The 20,323-nt window shown below is 30.1% G+C and overlaps 2 protein-coding genes across 2 annotated transcripts; both read right to left on the reverse strand.

Moving 5' to 3' along the window:
* Positions 1–521: 521 nt before the first annotated feature.
* Positions 522–8,735, reverse strand: LOC101247034 (T-complex protein 1 subunit eta). The gene is made up of 14 exons (XM_004241764.5): positions 8,517–8,735; positions 7,614–7,874; positions 7,273–7,398; positions 6,940–7,143; positions 6,136–6,305; positions 5,872–6,007; positions 5,034–5,150; positions 4,791–4,910; positions 4,612–4,710; positions 4,440–4,529; positions 3,521–3,608; positions 2,951–3,039; positions 2,718–2,792; positions 522–882 (listed from the first exon to the last, which is right to left on the reverse strand). The coding sequence occupies exons 1-14, from the start codon at positions 8,529–8,531 to the stop codon at positions 796–798; spliced, it is 1,677 nt and encodes a 558-aa protein (XP_004241812.1). The 5' UTR covers positions 8,532–8,735; the 3' UTR covers positions 522–795.
* Positions 8,736–12,574: 3,839 nt separating this feature from the next.
* LOC101246731 (GDSL-like lipase/acylhydrolase superfamily protein) lies at positions 12,575–16,247 on the reverse strand. Its single transcript, NM_001346788.1, has 4 exons — positions 15,815–16,247; positions 13,862–14,095; positions 13,042–13,294; positions 12,575–12,921 (listed from the first exon to the last, which is right to left on the reverse strand). Exons 1-4 carry the CDS (start codon positions 16,232–16,234, stop codon positions 12,692–12,694), a joined length of 1,137 nt encoding a protein of 378 aa, NP_001333717.1. The 5' UTR covers positions 16,235–16,247; the 3' UTR covers positions 12,575–12,691.
* Positions 16,248–20,323: the final 4,076 nt, after the last annotated feature.

Here is a 20,323-nt window from a genome sequence, read left to right on the forward strand (position 1 = left end):
CCATTCTCAGATAATCCCTCCAATACTCTCTCCCTTCCTTTTTAGTACCCATGGTTGCCTTTCTTAAAGTCAACCAACAAAAAATTTTATTAATATTTTATGATATATTTTTTCAGTAAAAAATTACAATTTATAATACTTTTCATAGTTTTTAATAACTAAAATTTAAGTTTAAAGTATCAAATTAACGTAATCTAATTTGACTTTGAATACAAGCCATACTGATGTTCGAAAACAATTAAAATGGATTGAAAGAAGTATGTGTACAGGTCTGTGGAAGATAAAGGAGTAACAGAAAGCTTCAAGCTCAAAGTAGGCTGCAACAGCTTACTTAAAAAGATTTAAGTGGTAAATATTTAAGCTGGATTTGAAAACATCTCTAAACCACTATGTTATTATACTTATCAATTATTTTTCCAAAGACCTCTTTTTCCATTGGTTTCTTATATATACCAACGGCCTTAAACAGACAAATTAAAAGTTTTTATGTCGTAAATTTGTGAACTTTTCAACACAAGATGAAGTTTAATACACAGAATATTATATATCCAGCGGCAGGCTTCGTACATTGCAAAACTGACAGCAACAAAAATAATTTAGTTTACTGGATGTTGCCTGAACTTAACACAGCTCTGTTTTGATTGTTTCTCGGTTGCTATATGAGAATCGATGTCCAAATTTGAACATTTTGATCGAGGGAGACAACTAGAACTACAGAAGGGAGGAGCAAACATGGGGAAAAAAGCAAACACTACATAAAAATCATAGCAAAATCTGCAAAAGAACTTATGAAATCTATCGCCGTCTCATTCCACGTCCACGTCCACGCCCTCTACCACCACCCATGGCACTTGCAGCAGCATCTCCTTGTGCACTCTCAGACTGCAATTCGGAAGGAAATAGGAATTATTTCACGCATGGTAAGGATGCTTACAAGTTCAATGGACACATCCAACAGAAGCAAAAAGGAAACCAGATAAGCAAACCTAAAGAATCCACAAAACTTCATCTAAACTGCAGATACACATGGTGAGCTTGAAGAAGACTAGCTTAAACTGATCAGACTTTTCTAGATTCAGAAATTCTTAGACCACAGCAGAAGTAGAGTGCAAGTTTATACCTTTCCGCTCCACAGTAGGCAATGGTATCCTCAAAGAAACCAGCACCTTAGCTACTGTTCTAAAAGGAAGAAAATTGCGAGACATATGAAGACCACAAGGCTATGATCTAGACATAAGAGAAGTGTGTGATGTGTGGGGGCTAGGTGCACGTCACATTTTGAAACCCTGCAACAAACAAAATCCGCACATTGAAGAACCCTAGAGAAACGGGCACATTATTCACGGAGTTTTGGACAGTGAGCCAACTCGCCCTCAGGGATTTCTCAGTTATCGAAAGAAAGGTGAGACATATAGGAGAACTTGCCAAAACTTTGCACATTACGGTCTCTTCTCATCTAGCTCAGACTGCAACACTGAGCGACCAGACTACTATAACCTTGTCAGCTTAGGCTAAATGGCACCATATAGAGTTTCCCTCCATACCACATCTCTATTATTTTTTCCTTCCCCGCTTTGCTTTGTTAGAAGATCGAGGAATGGGATAAATTCTTGACCCCTATACATCCTAAAATTCATAGTAATAACAAACCTTACCACTAAGGTCTGGCCACAACGATCTTAAGTTATACTGTTAATCAACAAAAGTCAGAAGAGCTACCGCATCATTACTGGGTTATTTTCTTCCAGCAATTCTTGCTAAGCAACTATCAACTTATGAGTACGACAGTGGGAGGCAGTAAAATTCCTGCAATGCATTGACAGTTGTGACGTTGATTTGCTAATAACAGCAACAACATACCCAATGTAATCCCATAAGTGAGGTGTGGAGAGGGTAGGATATACACAGACCTTAACCGAATCTTTGTGAGGTAGAAAGGCTATTTCCAACAAACCCTCGGCTAAAAAGAAGCGAAATCAAGGCAGGATTGAAAAGATAACAACAGCAGCAAAATGACATGATTTGCTGAACCAATGAAATCATTCATATTGTGGCGCAATGATCCTATGTAACCATACATCCGAAAGATGCACTAAGCCAAAAAATCTCCAAATTTTAAGAGTACATACGATCTCTCTTAGATTTCATTTTTCAATTAACAATCACTATAAAGTTGTCACCCTCCCGCCTCTTACAACTACATTTACCTGCCCCACTGTTTCATACACTTTAGTCTTTCCTTTGCTAAAAGCACTTGATAACACAATTTGAGATCTGAAAACTTTTGCACTTTCCAAGACACTTCCTAAAACCTTTCTTCAAAACCAATATTTTCCAAGACTTTGAAAACTTAAAGAGACTATAATGTTTAGGTTGGCCTCTCCATGTTCTTGTTCTGCCTACTAGTTTGTGTAGGGAGTACAATAGGAGTTTCAAGGTTTCCTCAACACATTCACCTCCATTCTCATTGTTCTTCTCTTCTGACAAAAAGAATTATATTTCTTAAATTTCCAATAATAACAATTATCTTTCTTAACCAGAATCTCTTTTTTAGTTCTGACAAACTGTCTCGCAGAAGAATTTCAAAAGGAAATATGAGAAAATAAAAGGGAGAATGTGAAAATTGATGATAAAAATACATGAAACCTATTGTCTATTATGTCCATAATGGTAGAAAAATTGGGGAGAAGTTGGCGTTTCAAAAAAGACGAAATTACCTTAGGATTCTTCACTGTCTCATCTACACTCAGAATGAGGCATGCAGCTTCAGTGGCTGCATTGATGGCATTTATCTGGACAAAGTAGAATTTGTAATACTTTTAGGAACCAAGAATAACTTGTGAAAAACTGACGCTTTGGTATCAAACAAATGAGAAAAGATGAGTGATTGATTAATAACAAGCTAAACAAAATTTATCAAATAAAAAAAGAACAGCGGATGTAAATATACCTTCACGACTGCTGGCTCCCAAACAAAGTTGGCAAATGAATCAGCTATGCCACCAGTATTAATGTCAACTCCATAAGGTGCACCCTCACCTGCCCAGGATAGTGTTTACCATTAAGGAACATGAGATTTCTTTCTTTATTTTTCCTTTTTCTTTTGGTACTACGTCCTTTCCTATTTTAAGTGTGGTGTTACTATTTAATAAAAAAAAATATTCTGAATCATTAACTAGGATGACTACTAGTACTTCCCCTGAGCTTTTCGAATATGCAAATTTTGCTTTAAATTATTTGAAGAATCATATACCAATAGTCAAAATTAAGTTCTATGACCCTCGTACTCCGAACCTTTCAGAAATAGGGACCAGAAGGAGTACCATTATTAAGGGAACACAATAAGAAAAGAACCCCAAAACTTTTGCAGAGAGCCATCCCAAGAAAAACTAACTGCCCTCTAAGTAGCTAGAAAACTTGAAAGGCTAAAAAGTTAATACTGTTCTTATTATCATTGTTTTAAGAAAGAAAAAGTTACTGTTATCATTATACATCCTCCAAAGGGAAATGGTAGGCATACCAGACGGAAGAGCGTGTTTTTGTCTGAGCTTGTTCAGCACATCAGTTGCATCAAAACCAGCATTGTCACATAGCTGACGGGGGATAATCTGCATTATGCCAAAGTTGAAACAGTAAGGTATCACAGAATTGAACATATGAGCAAAAAGGAATAAGAGACATCTCACAATGACTAAGTTCCATAAAAATGCAATATCAAGAGATCGTCTACAAAAGGAATACTGAGGCCTATCTCAAAGACCTACTAGCATCGGCAGCCCTAGCCAACTAAGAATGATAAACTCAGAAAAATCCAATACCACATAAAAGGAGCAATAGCAATAGCTTAAGAAGAGGTTTTACAACAAACAATATGTTTCTTTTGGAATCAAACAAGTCAATTCCTAGGTAAACAAACATTTGACCAACAAAGATAACTTCATCAAAAGCAGATCTATACAAAGTTACAAACCCAACTATAAAATTAGACAGTTCAAGAAGGTCTAAGACTCAACCACTGATAAAATTAGTTTAGAGTGGCCACATACACCAAAGTAATTGTTGATAAAAGGGAAAGCGCCAATCATAAGCCCTCCAAAAGAAAGGGGCTTTCAGCACACCCTTCGTGCTAATACCATTCTTTAACAAAAAAAAATCTTCAAGAGAAAATAGAAGTGGTAAGGATGGATAATACAACAAGACAATGCTAAGCACAGCCCTCAGCTGCTCTCTACATCCATTGTGCACTGCCTCACAACTACTCTTGGACAGAAAATAAGTCACTTATACAACACCACATTGTCAGTTTGAAAATCAATCCTATAATTTATTTCAGACTGAGAGGACGACTAGCATCTAATTCTTATCATCAGGGTTTCTAGCATATACCAGTCTTAACCTTGCATTTCTCTGTTAAAGCAAAATAAAAGAAGAATCGCTACCTCAAGAGCTTTTGCATAAGAGTTTATGAAGAGCTGAGATTTCCCTTGAATTGTTCGAGCATGGTGCCTCAAGAAACGGCTTATTTCCATCTGCATCCAAGTGTTATATCAATCAAAAGGTACAACTGTTATCATAAAGAAATCTTCTCAGGAAGTTGTAGAGTGTGCTTACATCTATTGCACCACCTCCAGGAACAACCGTAGAGTTTTTCACAGCTCTTCTAACAATCATAATAGCATCATGCAAGCTTCTCTCAGCTTCCTCAATGAACTATATAGACCATTGAAAAAGAAAATTAGGATCAAAGAATCGAATTAACAATTATATGCATAACTGAAGTGATCAAAAACCTGATCTGCTCCACCACGAAGGACAATAGTGGCGGTCTTGCCAGAGGGACATCCACTAAATATATTGAATCTCTCATTTCCAACTTGCTTCTCCTCAAAAATCTCACAAGAGCCAAGAACCTAGATAATAATCCAGTTGGTTAAAGTAAAATCGACCAAAACCTAATACTATAATCTAACCATGTTATGGAAGGTGTACAGTTGTCCCGGTAAGACAATGGGTAACAGGGACAAGGACCAGACCTCATCAATAACATTGTTCACAGTTGTCTGCACTGTTCCACCAGCAGCAGCAGCTACCCGCTGCAGATCCTCTTCAGAGACACGACCAGCACAGAATATATCTCGGTCTGCAAAATACTGTGCAGATAAAAGACAAGAATATCAGTCATAATCTTCACAATAATCTCCTAAAGCCCAGTAGAGTGTCAGTGAGAAAATTCTGGCAGAAATGTAAACTTAAGATGATGGCAGTAAAAAACAACAGCTCCATAACTGTACTTCCACATATCTTTGCAGCAACCAGCAGAATAACAAGCAAGTTACAAAATTTAATAGGGTTCATTAATTACACAGCAAGACCAAACCTTTTCCTCATCAAAAGTTCACCAGTGTATTTTATTGCACAGGGTGGAGAGTCTATAGTTTCTTTTTGATAAAATTAGGTAAACCAGATGGGGAGATATAGTTTCTACTTCTTTCCCTCACAGAAATTCTGTCAATTTCTAAAACTAGGATAGATGATCTGGTCTGTTGTAAAATTACTGACACCTCCCTCTCCAACCAAAATTAAGAGGGTGAAGGAGGCACAATGAGTTCCAAAAAAGTAAGGATGAGGAGGAGGCACATGCTATTTTTAGTTCATTATGCATATTATGACACTTCAGAACATATTAGATATGTAGGAATACACTAGTACACTACCATAACACAAGAAAAATCGGCATGATCTCCCCAAAGATAAGGCTACAAGTTTTAGTTCCTACTTACTATCTATCTAAATTCTAGTTCTCCGAAAAATCCATGTGAAGATATGATCATGAACCAAAGGAATGGACCATAAAGCAAGTTTGTTACTAACCTGTGTGGCCAGATCACCAATAGCGAGTCTAGACAAAACAACTTTGGCACCACTCTTTACACATTTATCCAACTTGTCATAAATGATATTCCACTCTGCATCAACAATTGACTGATATTGCGCTGGATCTGAGAGCCTACACAAAAGATGATTAGGTGGAGTAAGCACCTTCAGAACTGTGCAACTTATGAAAGAAAATATTGAATTGGAGAGATTACAGAACTATTCTCAAATAAAATAAAATGTATGCCAAAAACATACTACCTTATCTCTGCATTTTCTTTTTCTGATTTTAGCTCCAACTCTATGTTCAGTAAAAGTATCTTGGGGTTTACAAACTTCTTTGGCTGCTGTTCAAAACCAGCATAGGAAAATGTCTTCTTAAAGGCAACACCATTTACAAGGAAAGAATCCCGCATAGTACCTCCAGGGACCTACACATACAAAAGAAAGCAAAAAAAAAAAGGTAAGAAAATACTAGATAAGCTCGTAGAACCAATAGTAAAATTTTCTGTAGTCTCTAATCAAGCTGTAATCCACAGCATATATGATCTTCATTTTCTCACAGATCTATCTTCAATTTCCACAGATGAATATATTATACTCTATTCTTCCATACCCTAAAACATATCAAAGGATCCACTTGTATGGGATTAACTAAAACTCAAATCAACCAATAGTTGTTTATAAGGAAAAGACCACATAAATCAACCCTTATTGACTGAATAAGATGAGCTTTCTTCTTTTGATAAGGTAAAGATTCTCATAAGAGCTTACTCAAATAGTTACACCACCTAAGTTTATGTCTTTTTCGTGAAGGGAAAAGAAATCATATTTATAGACCTAAAAATAGATGCTACCAAAATTTGATAAGGTAAAGATTTTATTTTGACAGGCACCAAGATGGTACAAAGAGGAATACAACAGAAATACAAATTTTGTAAGCATCTATTTTTAGGTTCTTCTGACACAACAAACGAACCTAAAGGCCGACATAATAAAGTCCAACATTAAGAAACCACGAACTCATAGAAGACAAACAAAAAATCCAGTTGCAAGATTGTATACCTTCTTAATTCCGATCATGTTCAGCCTATCATCAGTTCCGATTGCAAGAACAGCATCCACAACCATGGATGCAAAGAATTCCTTTTCCCCTCCAATGAGCTTTGATGACAGAGTTGTAGCAGCACACTTTGCAAGCAGACTTTTCTTTTCTTCCAAACTTTTTCCCTCTATGCTAACAGCCAATTCTTTTACCTTCTCGATTGCCTACAGAATCAATACCAAATTACTCAATAAACTGCGATGACAAACCATTTGCACCCTCCTGGGACAGTGAATATAGCCAAAAGGGGTAAGACAAAAAGGAACAAGCAACCAGGAGGAGGAAAAATCTACCATATTAGAAGCGGTTCGATAACTACGAATAAGATTTTGAGGGTGGACACCCTCTTCGACAAAAGGCTTGGCTTCCTTTAAAAATTCTCCTGCAAGCAGAACAACTGTAGTGGTTCCATCACCAACCTGCAGAGAGGGACAACAAGGCACTAGTAGTAAAAAAGGGGTGAAGGGACAACCAAAAAACTTTCCAAGCTCATGTGTCTCGACTGCATATACAGTCAACTTATGAGCCGCATCTCATGTACCTTAGAAGTAAAAGCACAGGAAATGACTTAGCAGTATTACACTATTCAACTGATGTTATAGCAACAAATAGCATAAACACAAGTACAGCATACCTCAGAGTCTTGAGACTTGGCGATGTCAACAAGTATTTTTGCTGCAGGATGAATTATATCTAGAAGCTTCATTATAGTGGCACCATCATTTGAAATAGTGGTGTTTCCTTTATCGTCGTGGATCAACTTGTCCATACCCCTAGGACCAAGGGTGGTACGCACCACATCAGCCACAGCCATACATGCATTTATGTTGCTCACCAACTGTGCCTTCCCCTGAGACGTGTCTGTCCCTTCCTTAAGCAATATGATCTGAGGTTGCTGTTACATAAAAAGCCACGACACCAGATCAGAAATTGATTGACCAGAAAAAAGAAGTCCAGAAAAATACATCATTGCCACATAGGTATATAGCAAATAAATAAACCAACTGTGCCTCATTTCCAAATTAGTTGTTGGCTATAGATTTCTCTATATTCATGCTGTTCTATTTGGACCCATTTCATTCCAGCAGTAATAAAATTGTCTTCTAATACAAATTAGCGAGAGTATAAAAACCTGGCAACAGAAAATATGGAGCCTTTAAGTGTGATCTTAAACATGTAACACAAAATCTTCACCATAACACCTTTCATACTCTCAACAATGTCAAATTTACCACATTAATCTGAATTTACTAGGAACAAACTATAGGCACTATTGCAATTTCAGTTGTCTCAGTTAAAAAAGCAAGCTTTTTGCTGAAGTTCACAACCATGGGTGGATTTACAGGGTTGGCAAGCTCCGCATCCACATCCAGTACCTTGGATACATATGTATGTTTATTTACATACACTAAACTAGCAGCAATTTCCATGAGAAATAGTGCACAGAGTCATACTCCACTTTTTGACACATTTTAAGAAATTTAAACAGCTCTACTGAGATTTGCTTCTCATTTCAACTATATAATTGCAGGCTTACCATCATGGCAGACATTGTTGGAGGCGATTTGATCCGACTTCGATCTTGAGGAGAAAAGTGAGCTTCTATTCTAGGGTTTTTCCTTTGCTCCTTAGGTTTAGCAATATTGTACTTTTATTTTACTGTCTAATAAAAAAAAATAATCAAGAACCTTTTTTGTGCTTCTTGGTATTAAAATGACAAATAGAGGATAATTTTGTCATTTCAAGGTTTCTATTTGTTTTCTTGAATAATTTACGCTTTTTTTTATACTTGTTTCGTAGTGTATCATATTTATTTGTATTATATTGATTAGTACTTTCTCTGTTTTAAATAATTGAATTGTCGGGTGTTTTACTCCTTTAAGAAAAAATTAGGACATAAATTAGACATTGCTTTTCATTTTTATCCTTATTAATTATTATCAAATTAATCTTTATAATATTTTAAATCAATTAAAGTTTTTTGAACGTAGAAAAATTAAATGAAGGATAAAAATAGAAGAATACTCTAAAAGTAGTCTAAAAGATTAAACAATCAAGTTAATTTAAAACAAAAAATTTAATTATTTTGAACCAGAGAGAATATTGTTTTAATGATTATTGAGTTTGAATAGATTGTGTTGCGCTCTCCATTTTTAAATAATGTCACACATTCATAACTTGAATAATAAACTTATAAAAAAAAAGTAAAGGACGAGGTAGATATACTCCCTCTGACCCTTTTTACTTGTTCATTTTTTACTTTCTATTTTTAAAAAAAATAAGAAAAAAAATATTTATTAAATATTGCACTCTTATTTAAGGAGTTAATGTTTGTGAAAAAGGTAGAACATCTTTAATAAATAAATTGATTTCGAAATTCTATCAGTTAATATAGTTAACAATGATAAACTCACTACCTCAATTAGTATTAATTTTTAAATAGGTGTGGCAAGTGAAAAATGGATAAATAAATAGAGAGCAGGGAATAATAAGTAAAGACAAAATAAGACAAAAAATATTAAAGTAACCATATGATCACACTAAATTAGTAATTATATAAAATGAATCTTTTTGTTGTTACCTAAAGTTCAAGTAACAATCAAACAAGTATAGTATTTAAACTAACAATACAATACCAACTATCCAAACAAGATGTTAGGGGGTGGCCATGGAATTGTTTTACTTATTTTGGGGGAATTGAACTCCGAAAACAACATTTACTTTAAAATTCGAGATTTCAATCTGAAATTGAATTTAATTTTTTTTAAGAACTTGAAGATGATCATAATATATTTTATTGTTTCATTCCAAATTACTTAAAAATATAAATCTTTTCAATTTATTACAATGACTAAATATAATTTTAAATTTTAAAAATAAAAATTACATTTTTCATATTTCACAATAAAACATAATTAAACGCTCTATCAACATAAATTGTTTATTCTGATTCCATGTGAAGGTTAATTTTCAATAGTGCAATACATAATTACCCTCTATAGACCCATGTTTATCATGAATAGATGGCTTCGCACCTATGATTCCGGAACCTAAGTAAGTCACAAAAAGATAACGTTAAAATACGTCACTAGTCTAGTAAGTAATTAAAATAAGTTTAGTATAAAAAAAATTATTTTATCCAATGTTTCAAACGTTTTTCGTTAGTCTCTTAATATTCATGTTTTAATATAAAATGATATTATTTTTTACACTTTGTAAAGAGTAAGTTTTTCTTACACTTTGTAAGTAAAAACTTTTCTTACACTTATAAAGTGGAAGAAAAAAATTATGTTTTATAAAGAGGAATATATTTCCCGTTTTGCATTAATTGTATCTCTTTATGAAGCTTTTGCAGTGTTTGTCATATAATTATATTAATTTTGACATATCATAAAAATAGGAAAAGTTATTACATAATGTATTCTTTTTTATTTTGAAACTTCTCCAAACTCTATTTAAGGACATTCAAAACACTGTTCTTCAACCTCTTTAGTCTTCTATTTTTCTTCATTTTAATCACAAAAAAAATGTCTTCTGAACAAAAAAATAGAGTTTTGATTTATTGGAATGGCGAAATCATACATGACGGAAATACTGTTTGATATAATTTTTCTTCCAAACACAAAGCTAAATATTCAATTAATGTCCGATATTATAAATCTCTTTCATCAATTTATAAATGAATGGGTATAAATAGCATTGATTATGATAAATTTTGGAGAGTGAATTACCCATAATTACGAATTATTGACCGACTTTTTGAGGGTTCTAAATGATGGCGTAGATCAAATCAAATTAATAATACTTGAAATTTATGTTAGGAATGAGCCTAAGACTAGTCAACAACATTTTCCGATAAAAGTATTTAAAAATATTCTTCTTTGTAAAAAAATAAATTATTCCACTTGACAAAGAGTAAAAAAAACTTATACTTTACATAGTGTAAAAAATAATTTCGTTTTATATTAAAATATACGTGTTAAGAGACTAAAAATGTTGGAAATGTTGAATAAAACAAAAATTTTCTTACACTAATCTATTTTTGTTATTTACTAGAATAGTGACTTATTGGGCACTTTTATTTTTTTCGACTTATTTAGATTTTAAATTCCGCATATATTTATTTGACGCGTGTTCTTTAGACTATTAAGTTGTAATGACATTGATGATTATATATGCTACTTCCCTCATCTACGAAAAGTCTCACGAAAACAATAAATAAATTATAATTTTACTATATTATTTTTTCAAATATAAATTTAATATTTTGAGGAATGCTTTCAAAAAAGTAATTATAGAAAATAATAAGAATAACTTCAAACTAAATAATAAATTATCCTAAAAAATTTTAAATTACAAATAAAAATGAACATCTATCTTTCGTATGAAAATAAGTAAAAATGAATAAAGGGGATAATATATGAATAAAGGGAACAAAAATGAAGAAAAATAACGAGTAAAAATGATTATAAATGTCAAAATTATTCATCCAGTGAAAATAGAGTATATTTTTGGTTCAGTAAACATAAAAATTATATTATATGTTTAGCCATAGTTTGTATAATTGCACTATATAATATGGTGGCAACCTCTCATTTGTATAAATCATTGATATGCTCTCATTTGTATATATCGCTAGCAGTCTTTAGTTTGTATCAATCGCTGGCAGTCTCTCAATTCAATTGTGTGTGTGTGTGTGTGTATATATATATATATATATATATATATATATATATATATATATATAATTACTATGTATATGTATCAATAATTGTATTTATATATTTACATAAAATTTAAATTTGCATACAATTAAATCGAAATAAATTTTTTGTTTATCAAATCTCTCTCTCACTTTACATAGGCAACACAAATTATATATTGTAATTTATATAATTTGTGTTTGTAGAAAGTGAGAAAGAGAGAAAATGCAAAAGACAACTAGTAAGGAAGATCTATATTTGTATAATTATAAGTGTGTATGATGAAAATTTATGTATATGTATTTGTTTATGCAGTTTTCTTTAACTATATACAAACAGAAATACAATTTATACATTTATGTTTGTATAAAGTGAAAAAGTCGAGGAAGACTGGCGAGCAAGATTCGGGAAAGAGAGACGAATGACAATTGTTTACTACGAATTACAATTAAATGAAACTATGATTATAAGTTATACCACTTAATTTGAATTAATAGTTTATTATTCCGTACAATTTTCTCATAAAAATACTATTCAATATACTTTATAATTTCCACATGACGTATATCATATACTGACATGGTATTATAAATAACCAGTTTATTCTTTCATAATAAACACTCTTTGATCATCAACAATACTCACATGACATATATTTTGATGGAGCCTGGAACTTCATATATTATATTAGGGAAAAGGCATAGATTCACCCTTAAACTTGTATCGAAAAGTCAGTTAGACGCTTAAATTATCATGATGATCTATTACACACATTTGCTATATTTTTTTTTTCTAATAGAGAATCAAACAATAAATATTGAATCAGGTTATCGACTCACTAAATAAATAATAAGCCTCGGATGTTACTCTCATATTTTATAGATATAAGCCATTCATATGAAATTCATAGTTTATTTTCTCATGTATAATTGTTCACCTCATATATTTGTTTGAATAACATAATATGGATACTCTTTCATAACTCGAAATACATTGTTGGTTTGATAAATTAGTGTGATAAGAGACGAACATTTGTAGGGTAGACTTCATCTATGAGATTGGAAGAAAAAGCCTTATTAGCAAGCACAATGTTCACTGCTTCTGTTGGATGCAACCCATCAAAATACACATTCACATTCCTATCTGAACAAACAATCCCTCCGTTTTTGCATAAAGTTCCTGTTCCACCTTCTTCTATTCTTGCAACATCACAACATGGATTCTTGGTATCACTAAAACCTTTAAAAAAAAATAACATGTCACAAATTTTGACTTATTTGGTTAAAAAAGTTGTTTCATTTCGTTCGTTCATTCTTAAACTGTGTATCCTGTTAAAGTGTATCGCATATAGAGACTGACCATAAGGAGTAGGATTTTGTAAGATATCCATAATGATTTTGTAGGCATTGACAATGACTATTGTGGAATCAGGCATTTGAAGAGTTGGGGAATCAACCAAAGTCCTCAAGTTAGTGTTGAAGAGTTGTGCAGCATCATTCAAAATCTGTATACAGCCAGTGGCATTTGGATTTCTAGCTCTGGCCATTGGGCTGCAACCATTGGGATATAATGCCATCAACACAAATTTTCTAGCTCCCATATCATACAACCTCTGAAATAATATGAACAAAACATTTATGTACTTTGATTAGTCACACTAGTTAGCACCATATTTCATATGTGTGATCATTCTTAAAATGTGACCAAGTATTAATTTAATTGACATAACTAATTAGGTCATCTGAATCCTCTTCGCTGAAAAATTGACTTGTTAGAGTATATGTTTGAAAGTTGGAAGTAATGTCAACACAACTTTCAGAGATAGTAACACTACTAGTTGAGTGATCATCTAGAAATCAACTCACATATACTATATACCACCAAAATATTTGTAAATCTTTTTTTATTTCATTCTCAATTTTAAATAGCTCACTACATCAAAAATGAGCTTTAGCAACTGTGGTTAAATATATATTTTTAGCAGTAATTAACACTTTTTGTATGTGTTTTTAAAGGCTTTAGCGACATTGAATCTAATGACACTTAACTAATGCCGCTAAATACTTTAGCACTCTTTACTAATATGTTTATTTGTTACCGCTAAAAGTTATTTTTGTCGTAATGTAGCGAACATTCATAGCATAAAAAATAAAACAGAAAGCACAGTATAAATGCATACCTTGAGTTGGTGAGAAAGTGTCATGGTCAAATTAGCAGTAAAGTCTTGAATAGTGATATTTTTGGTAGCTAAGCCCAAGAAGTAGTTGAGTGAGTAGTCATTTCCACCACTTCCCACAACAAACAAGTAATTCTTCAATGATTCTTTGCTTTTACACTTTGTCTGCTCCTCCAACTCTGGCAATGTCACATTCTCAAAATTTCTGATTTGTTGATTCAAACTAATCACTTCACCCTGAAAATTCAAGTAACAAAATATTATTAGTCTATATTCCTTTTCTCTCATTTTATTTACACGATATACTATGATTTATTATTTTATTTTTCCACCATTTGGTGTCTGATATCCGCCGTAGAGTCAACAAGTTTAGATTTGAGCTGGTAAGTCCCACTTTGGGGTATCAAAGACGATTCATACCTAAAACTCAAACTCTAGACATCTGATTATTAGGAATAAAAAATTATTTTACCACTCTATTACAACTTTTTAGTGATGATATATACTATGATACAAATATTAGTTAGAGAATCAAATATTTTTTAGTAAAATCTTTTCTTCTCTTTTTTGGACTATAATAAATATTTTATATCTAAATTTACCATTTAACTGTTTGACTCTCGAACACATTTTCGTAAAGCTGTTTTTTCTTGTTCTCCTTTAATTTATTGGTCCCGAGGAGTTGTATCAATTTGCTGCCTTTTCTTGTGTGCTCATTGAAGTCAAAAGAAAGGAATATTCATTTTTGGTGAGGCAAACCTCTCACACTCACATTTTGCCAACTATAATAGCCGCTGAATTTGGCAACATTTAAGGGGAAAAAATGACATTTTTATTCCACATATAAGGTTGTACTAGATCAAAGTTATAAATGTTTCAAGAAACAAAAGATAATCATATCATCCACCCTCCTATCTCATAACCTAGAAGTGGTCAAATTTAATTTCAGTTTAGTAAAATACATTTATCTTCCGATGATTAAAACGTTTTTTAAACAATATGTCAGGTCAATAAGAGTCAAGTAATATAAAATGAAAAAAATAGTAATTAAGGGTTATATCACTTAAATGCTCTAATTTTGTTATGTTAGTGTCTATTAGTAGTGACAAAAGAGAAAGGTAAAGCTAGACTCTAAACAAGTTGTTGGCTTTTTTTGTCAACCATTGTTTGTTACTACTATAAGTTTTTCAATATAAACATAAATATAAAAGAGGGCGGCTAGTAGCTAGTTGCGTAAGAATATAGGGAAGATAGATTGATATTATTAATACTTCTTTTATTTTAATTTATAGAAAAAAAATATTTATTTAATTCGCAAAATTCAAAATATATCACAAAATCTAAACGAAATGGAACAATAAAATTGATTTCATATGTTCTACTCGCAGTCGACCATATTAGGCCTTTTAAGTATCTTTTAAAATGTCTCATTTTATTCGACTATTATATTATTTATCTATATTACTATAAATATATGTCTTAAATTATTAGTCAAATTTATAAAATTAAGATAGAATTATAATTTTTTTTCTTAGATAAATTCTTTATAAAATTATAAATTAGTGACTTTTTTATATTCTTAAGAGACATTTACGGAGGAAAATGAACTATTTAATACAGACAGAGAGGGATAATAAATAGAAGTACTTTTCTATTCTCTAAAGTCTAAAACATTAAATATTTTTTTTTGATCTACCAAAATAAATATTTTCTTCGTTTCAAAATGAGTGTTATATGAGAAAAAACATAATCTTTATGAAAGCAGTTAACATAATGTAGTTTATTAAACTATCTCTATCAAATGAATATTTTTTGAAAATGGAGTATTAAGGATAATAGTTGAAAAAAATTTACAACTTTTTATTTGATAACAATTTCTTTTTTAAAATACTTATTTTGAAACGAAAGAAGAAGTAATATCTGAGAGATCGAAAAAAAAAGAAGGAAAGAACTTACAGCCACAACACCAGTGTCATCAAGAATACCAGAACCACCAGAAGCAAAGTTGACACCATGAATAATTTTGCTTCCTTTAGTTGAAGGATCATTGAAAGATGGAATATAAGTTGGAATATTTAGATGGTTACCAAGAAGGTCAATTACATTTTTGCCATTAGTGAATCTTCCAGTAGGTTCTAATAAAGGAAAATCTACTCCATATGGTAAGTAATTTGCCTTAGCCAATGACTTCACAAGAAAATTGTTGTTTCCATTATCAACTAATGAACTTCCAAACACAAACATTCCTTGCACTTTGTTGCATTTATCATTTTTTCTTGCAAATTTGCAATTTTCACCATAACATATTGGTGAAAGAAAAACAAAGGTTAGTATCATAAGAAGAAAAAATGGAGCACTTTTTGTCTTTAGAGACATTTTTATTTTGGTTAGAGTATAGTTGGGATATGTTAGGGTAGATGTAGAAAATGTCCTCTTTATATACAAGTTATTTAATGCTATTGAAGGTCAACAAAGAATTAATGAAAAGATGAGATAAAAAAAGAAATGAGAGGTAAAAGTTTAGTATTTTTTTTTTATAATACTTAGATTCTAAACTTTGCTTCAAATTTTAATTTTGACCTTCGATTTTTATAATGAACAAACAGATACTTTAACTATCCAACTTTTAAATAAATAAACATACGAGTCCTACATGACACATTACATGCAGGACAACACGTATGACAAAAAATGACATGTAGAACATTTTTTATTTGTTCAATTTTATACAAATTTGAGTGTCTATTTGTGCACATCCAAAGTTAAAGGACATAAATATAATTTTAAGTTAAATTAAAAGATATATTTATAGATTATATTTTTTTTAATACTGATCTAAATTTTGATAGAAAAAGTTATATAATATTTTATAAAATTGACCAGGTACATGTAAGCTTGTCCAAGCACTAATGTTTATTTATTACCCCTTTAATTTTTCCTACCAACTTGGCCTCTACGAAGCTCAACACTTAATACCACTAATTTCTCGATGAATACCTCCTTATTAGCGCATCTCGTTTTTATACGTATGAATCATTTTAATTTAATATCTATTTTTTTCATCTTATTTAAATAGTATTGCTTTTATTTTGCTTTATATACTTTTGTTTTTAATTATATCTTTTTTAATATAGATAAATTTACGTAAGTTAAAAAGGTATTAAGTGACACTATTTTATTCAAAAAATTTAATATATATATATATATATATATTTCAAATCTAGAGTTTGTCATTCCTATTATAGATTTGAAGTTCTTCATTCATCCTTCTTATTGACTTATTTTTAAAAATGTTTTTTTGCTTCCACCTTTTTTCACCAATAAAATTAATGAAGGCCAATTTTTGAAAAATTTAATATTATTAATTTTAAAAAGTCATTTTGATTATACAAAATTAAAAGATTCATGGTTTATATATATATATATATATATATATATATATGTTTAAAAATTTCTTTATAGAAAAGTTATAGTGAGCATGAATTGTATTTTATTCATATTTTGTTCTTTTTAAAAATAAAATAAAATATGACAAATCATATTATTTTATTTATAATTTTTCGACACTCCTTATAAAATTTTTTGTGTATGTCACAATCTCCTAGTATACTTACACATTCATCTAATTAAAGTATTCTCATTAATTTTCACTACCTTTATCTTTTAATTGTGTGCGTTTTTTATAAGTCAACACTCTGTTTCACACAACAATATAATATTAGTTTAACCATCACTCTATGAAACTTATCTTTAGGCTTTGACGACATGTTCTTATAACGCATTATCTTAAATGCGAGCATCCATTTCATTCGTCAGGCTTCAATATGATATACAACGTCAATCTCCCTGTAATCCATGTTACAAATTATTTATTAAGGTTTATCAGAAGGCATTAAATTGGGATATTTAAAATGTATATACATTTTTTATTTTTCGGTTGATTATATTACGGAAGCATGTTAAACTAGTCTACCTTTGCCTAAAAATCACCCTCATTTCTTTCAATAGAAAAAAAATTAATAAATTCAAAGCCCCACGAAATTATTACTTGCTATAACAGTACTAAAACGATAGCAAATGTTAAAATTTTTGATGGCCCCCATGCATGTTACCACTTATATTTGAAAAAAATTAAATTAATTACGAAATCGTGAAATTATTTTAAGATTGATATTAACAAGCTAACGACCAGTCTTGCTTAATTAGTTGCTTCAAGAAAAAACAATTACTCTTCTCTCTTTGAAGTCAATATTTTAGGTTAAATTTGATGTGCGAAAAATGCCTTGCAATATATTTAAAGGACTATTTTGAGTCAAAACAATGTTCATTCATTAATCGAATATGTATCTTGTTTGGGATAAGTTGATTCACCACTTTATAAAAATATTTTCATTATTCGAATCATGATTTAGCTTATTCTAATGAAAATATCAAATATAAAATATAATTTAAATTAAAAAAATACCCTTAATAAAAGTGGATTGATTATTTTTTCTTAAATATCAAGATTTTTTTAATCTTCAAGAAATTCTTTTAGAACAATTTTTTTTTGAACTAGTCCAATATATAGTTATTATTATAAAATATGGGAACGAGTTCAGGTTTCTTGGAATATATTTTCTTGATTTTCTCGTCATCGATAATTTTGTTTCTAAAAAAAATAATATTTTGACTTATTCTCGAATGGTGGATATATTGTTGAGAAGTTGTTAGATGGAATTTATTTTGATTTTTTTTTCTAGATTATGCATATATTAAAATAATAGTAAGAGTAGGGCTGCTTTAAAAGTTTTTTTTTTCCCTTCAATATTTGTTCAATCAAATCTAAACAAGAAAATCTCTTGAATGAATAAACTACTACAAAGGACATAATGTATTGAGAATGACCAACGAATTTAAATCGAGTAATAAATATTTTTTTATTTTTAATATAATATTTTAGATTAAGGCCTTTGAGTATAGACTATCAGAAATATTTTATATTTATAAATTGTTTTGATATTAATATAATTTAATTGAATTTTAATATTAATAGTAAACGCTCCGACGATCGAAAACAAACTGTATTGGAAATGAATATCAATTGACAGAAAGGAAATATTAAATTATTTGTGCTACGAAATTGACCAATATATAAAAACATTTGCAGCTCTTTCTAGAAAAAGAAAAAGGAAATTTAAGAAATGGGCTGTGTTAAACCAATGGCTCAATAACATTTATTGCAACAAAATTAAGAAATGTGTCTATGGCCATCTCCTCAAAATATTAATAAGATATACTTTGTTTCTATTTATTTGTTTATATTTTTTTAGATATTTTTATTTATTTGTCTATTTTGACAAATTAGGAATATTTTTATTATTATATTTTTATTTAAATTTATTAAAAAATGTTAAGTTTTAATTCATCTTTTTTGAAATCATATTTAATAAGAGTAGAATTGTAACTTTCCTATGTTAATTATTGTTATCTTAATATGTCTGTCTTTTCTTGAACAATTAAATAGGGACAAAGGAAGTAAGAAGAAAAAAAAGGCACAAAGGAAAAATGTCAACTCATAATAATTAATACGATTTGAGACAATTTAATATAAAAAAAAATGCTCCCTCCGTTCGGAATTGTTTGTTATGTTGCGCTTATTGAAAGTCAAATTTATTAATTTTTAAAGGTAAATTAGATCACATTAATTCGATATTTTAAATAAAAAAAATTAGATATTTAAAAATTATGAAAAGTACTATAAATTACAATTTTTTGCATATTAATATGATGATAAAATATAATCAAATTTTTTATAATTTAACTTTAAAAATAGAAATTATGAAAAATAATATTGGAGTAAAGGAGTAAAATTTAAGATTTAAATAAACAAAGTTTAAGAGGGGTTATTCTATTCGGACCAGTCAATTTATTTTAATGATTAATTTGTGTGGACTACGTTAATATGGATAAAATAATGTTATATGCCACATAATTTTTTGTTGAACAAATTTCATAGTAAATTAATTTTATAGTGTAGCATAAAATTGCGTATAATATCTTTTTTAGTGTATTGAATTTATTTTGTTCTCCATGTTCTTTCTCTTAGAATCATCTTTTTCTGAAAAAAAAAAGAAAAAAAGAAAGACCAAAAATTTTGAGTTTCAATCCAAAACTTTAATGTAATAATTGAAACCGACCCCATCACTATGGTCTTTAACAAAAAAATAATTAAATTAGAATCAATTCCATTTCTTTTAATTGTTTATTATTTTTATAACAAAATTTTATTTTAGTCTTTATTTTTATTAATTATTTTAACAAATCAAGAAAAAGTTCATTATTATTTTCTTCATATTTTTTTATATTAAAAATTATACTTATTTCACAAATACCAACAAAAGGCTTCATATTTATTGCAGATATAATTAAGTGAAGGCATTTTTAAGAGAAAATATACAAAACAATAGTTGTTTGATACGCTAC

Source organism: Solanum lycopersicum, chromosome 6, assembly GCF_036512215.1.
Source record: "Solanum lycopersicum chromosome 6, SLM_r2.1".
NCBI classification, from domain to species: Eukaryota; Viridiplantae; Streptophyta; class Magnoliopsida; order Solanales; family Solanaceae; genus Solanum; species Solanum lycopersicum.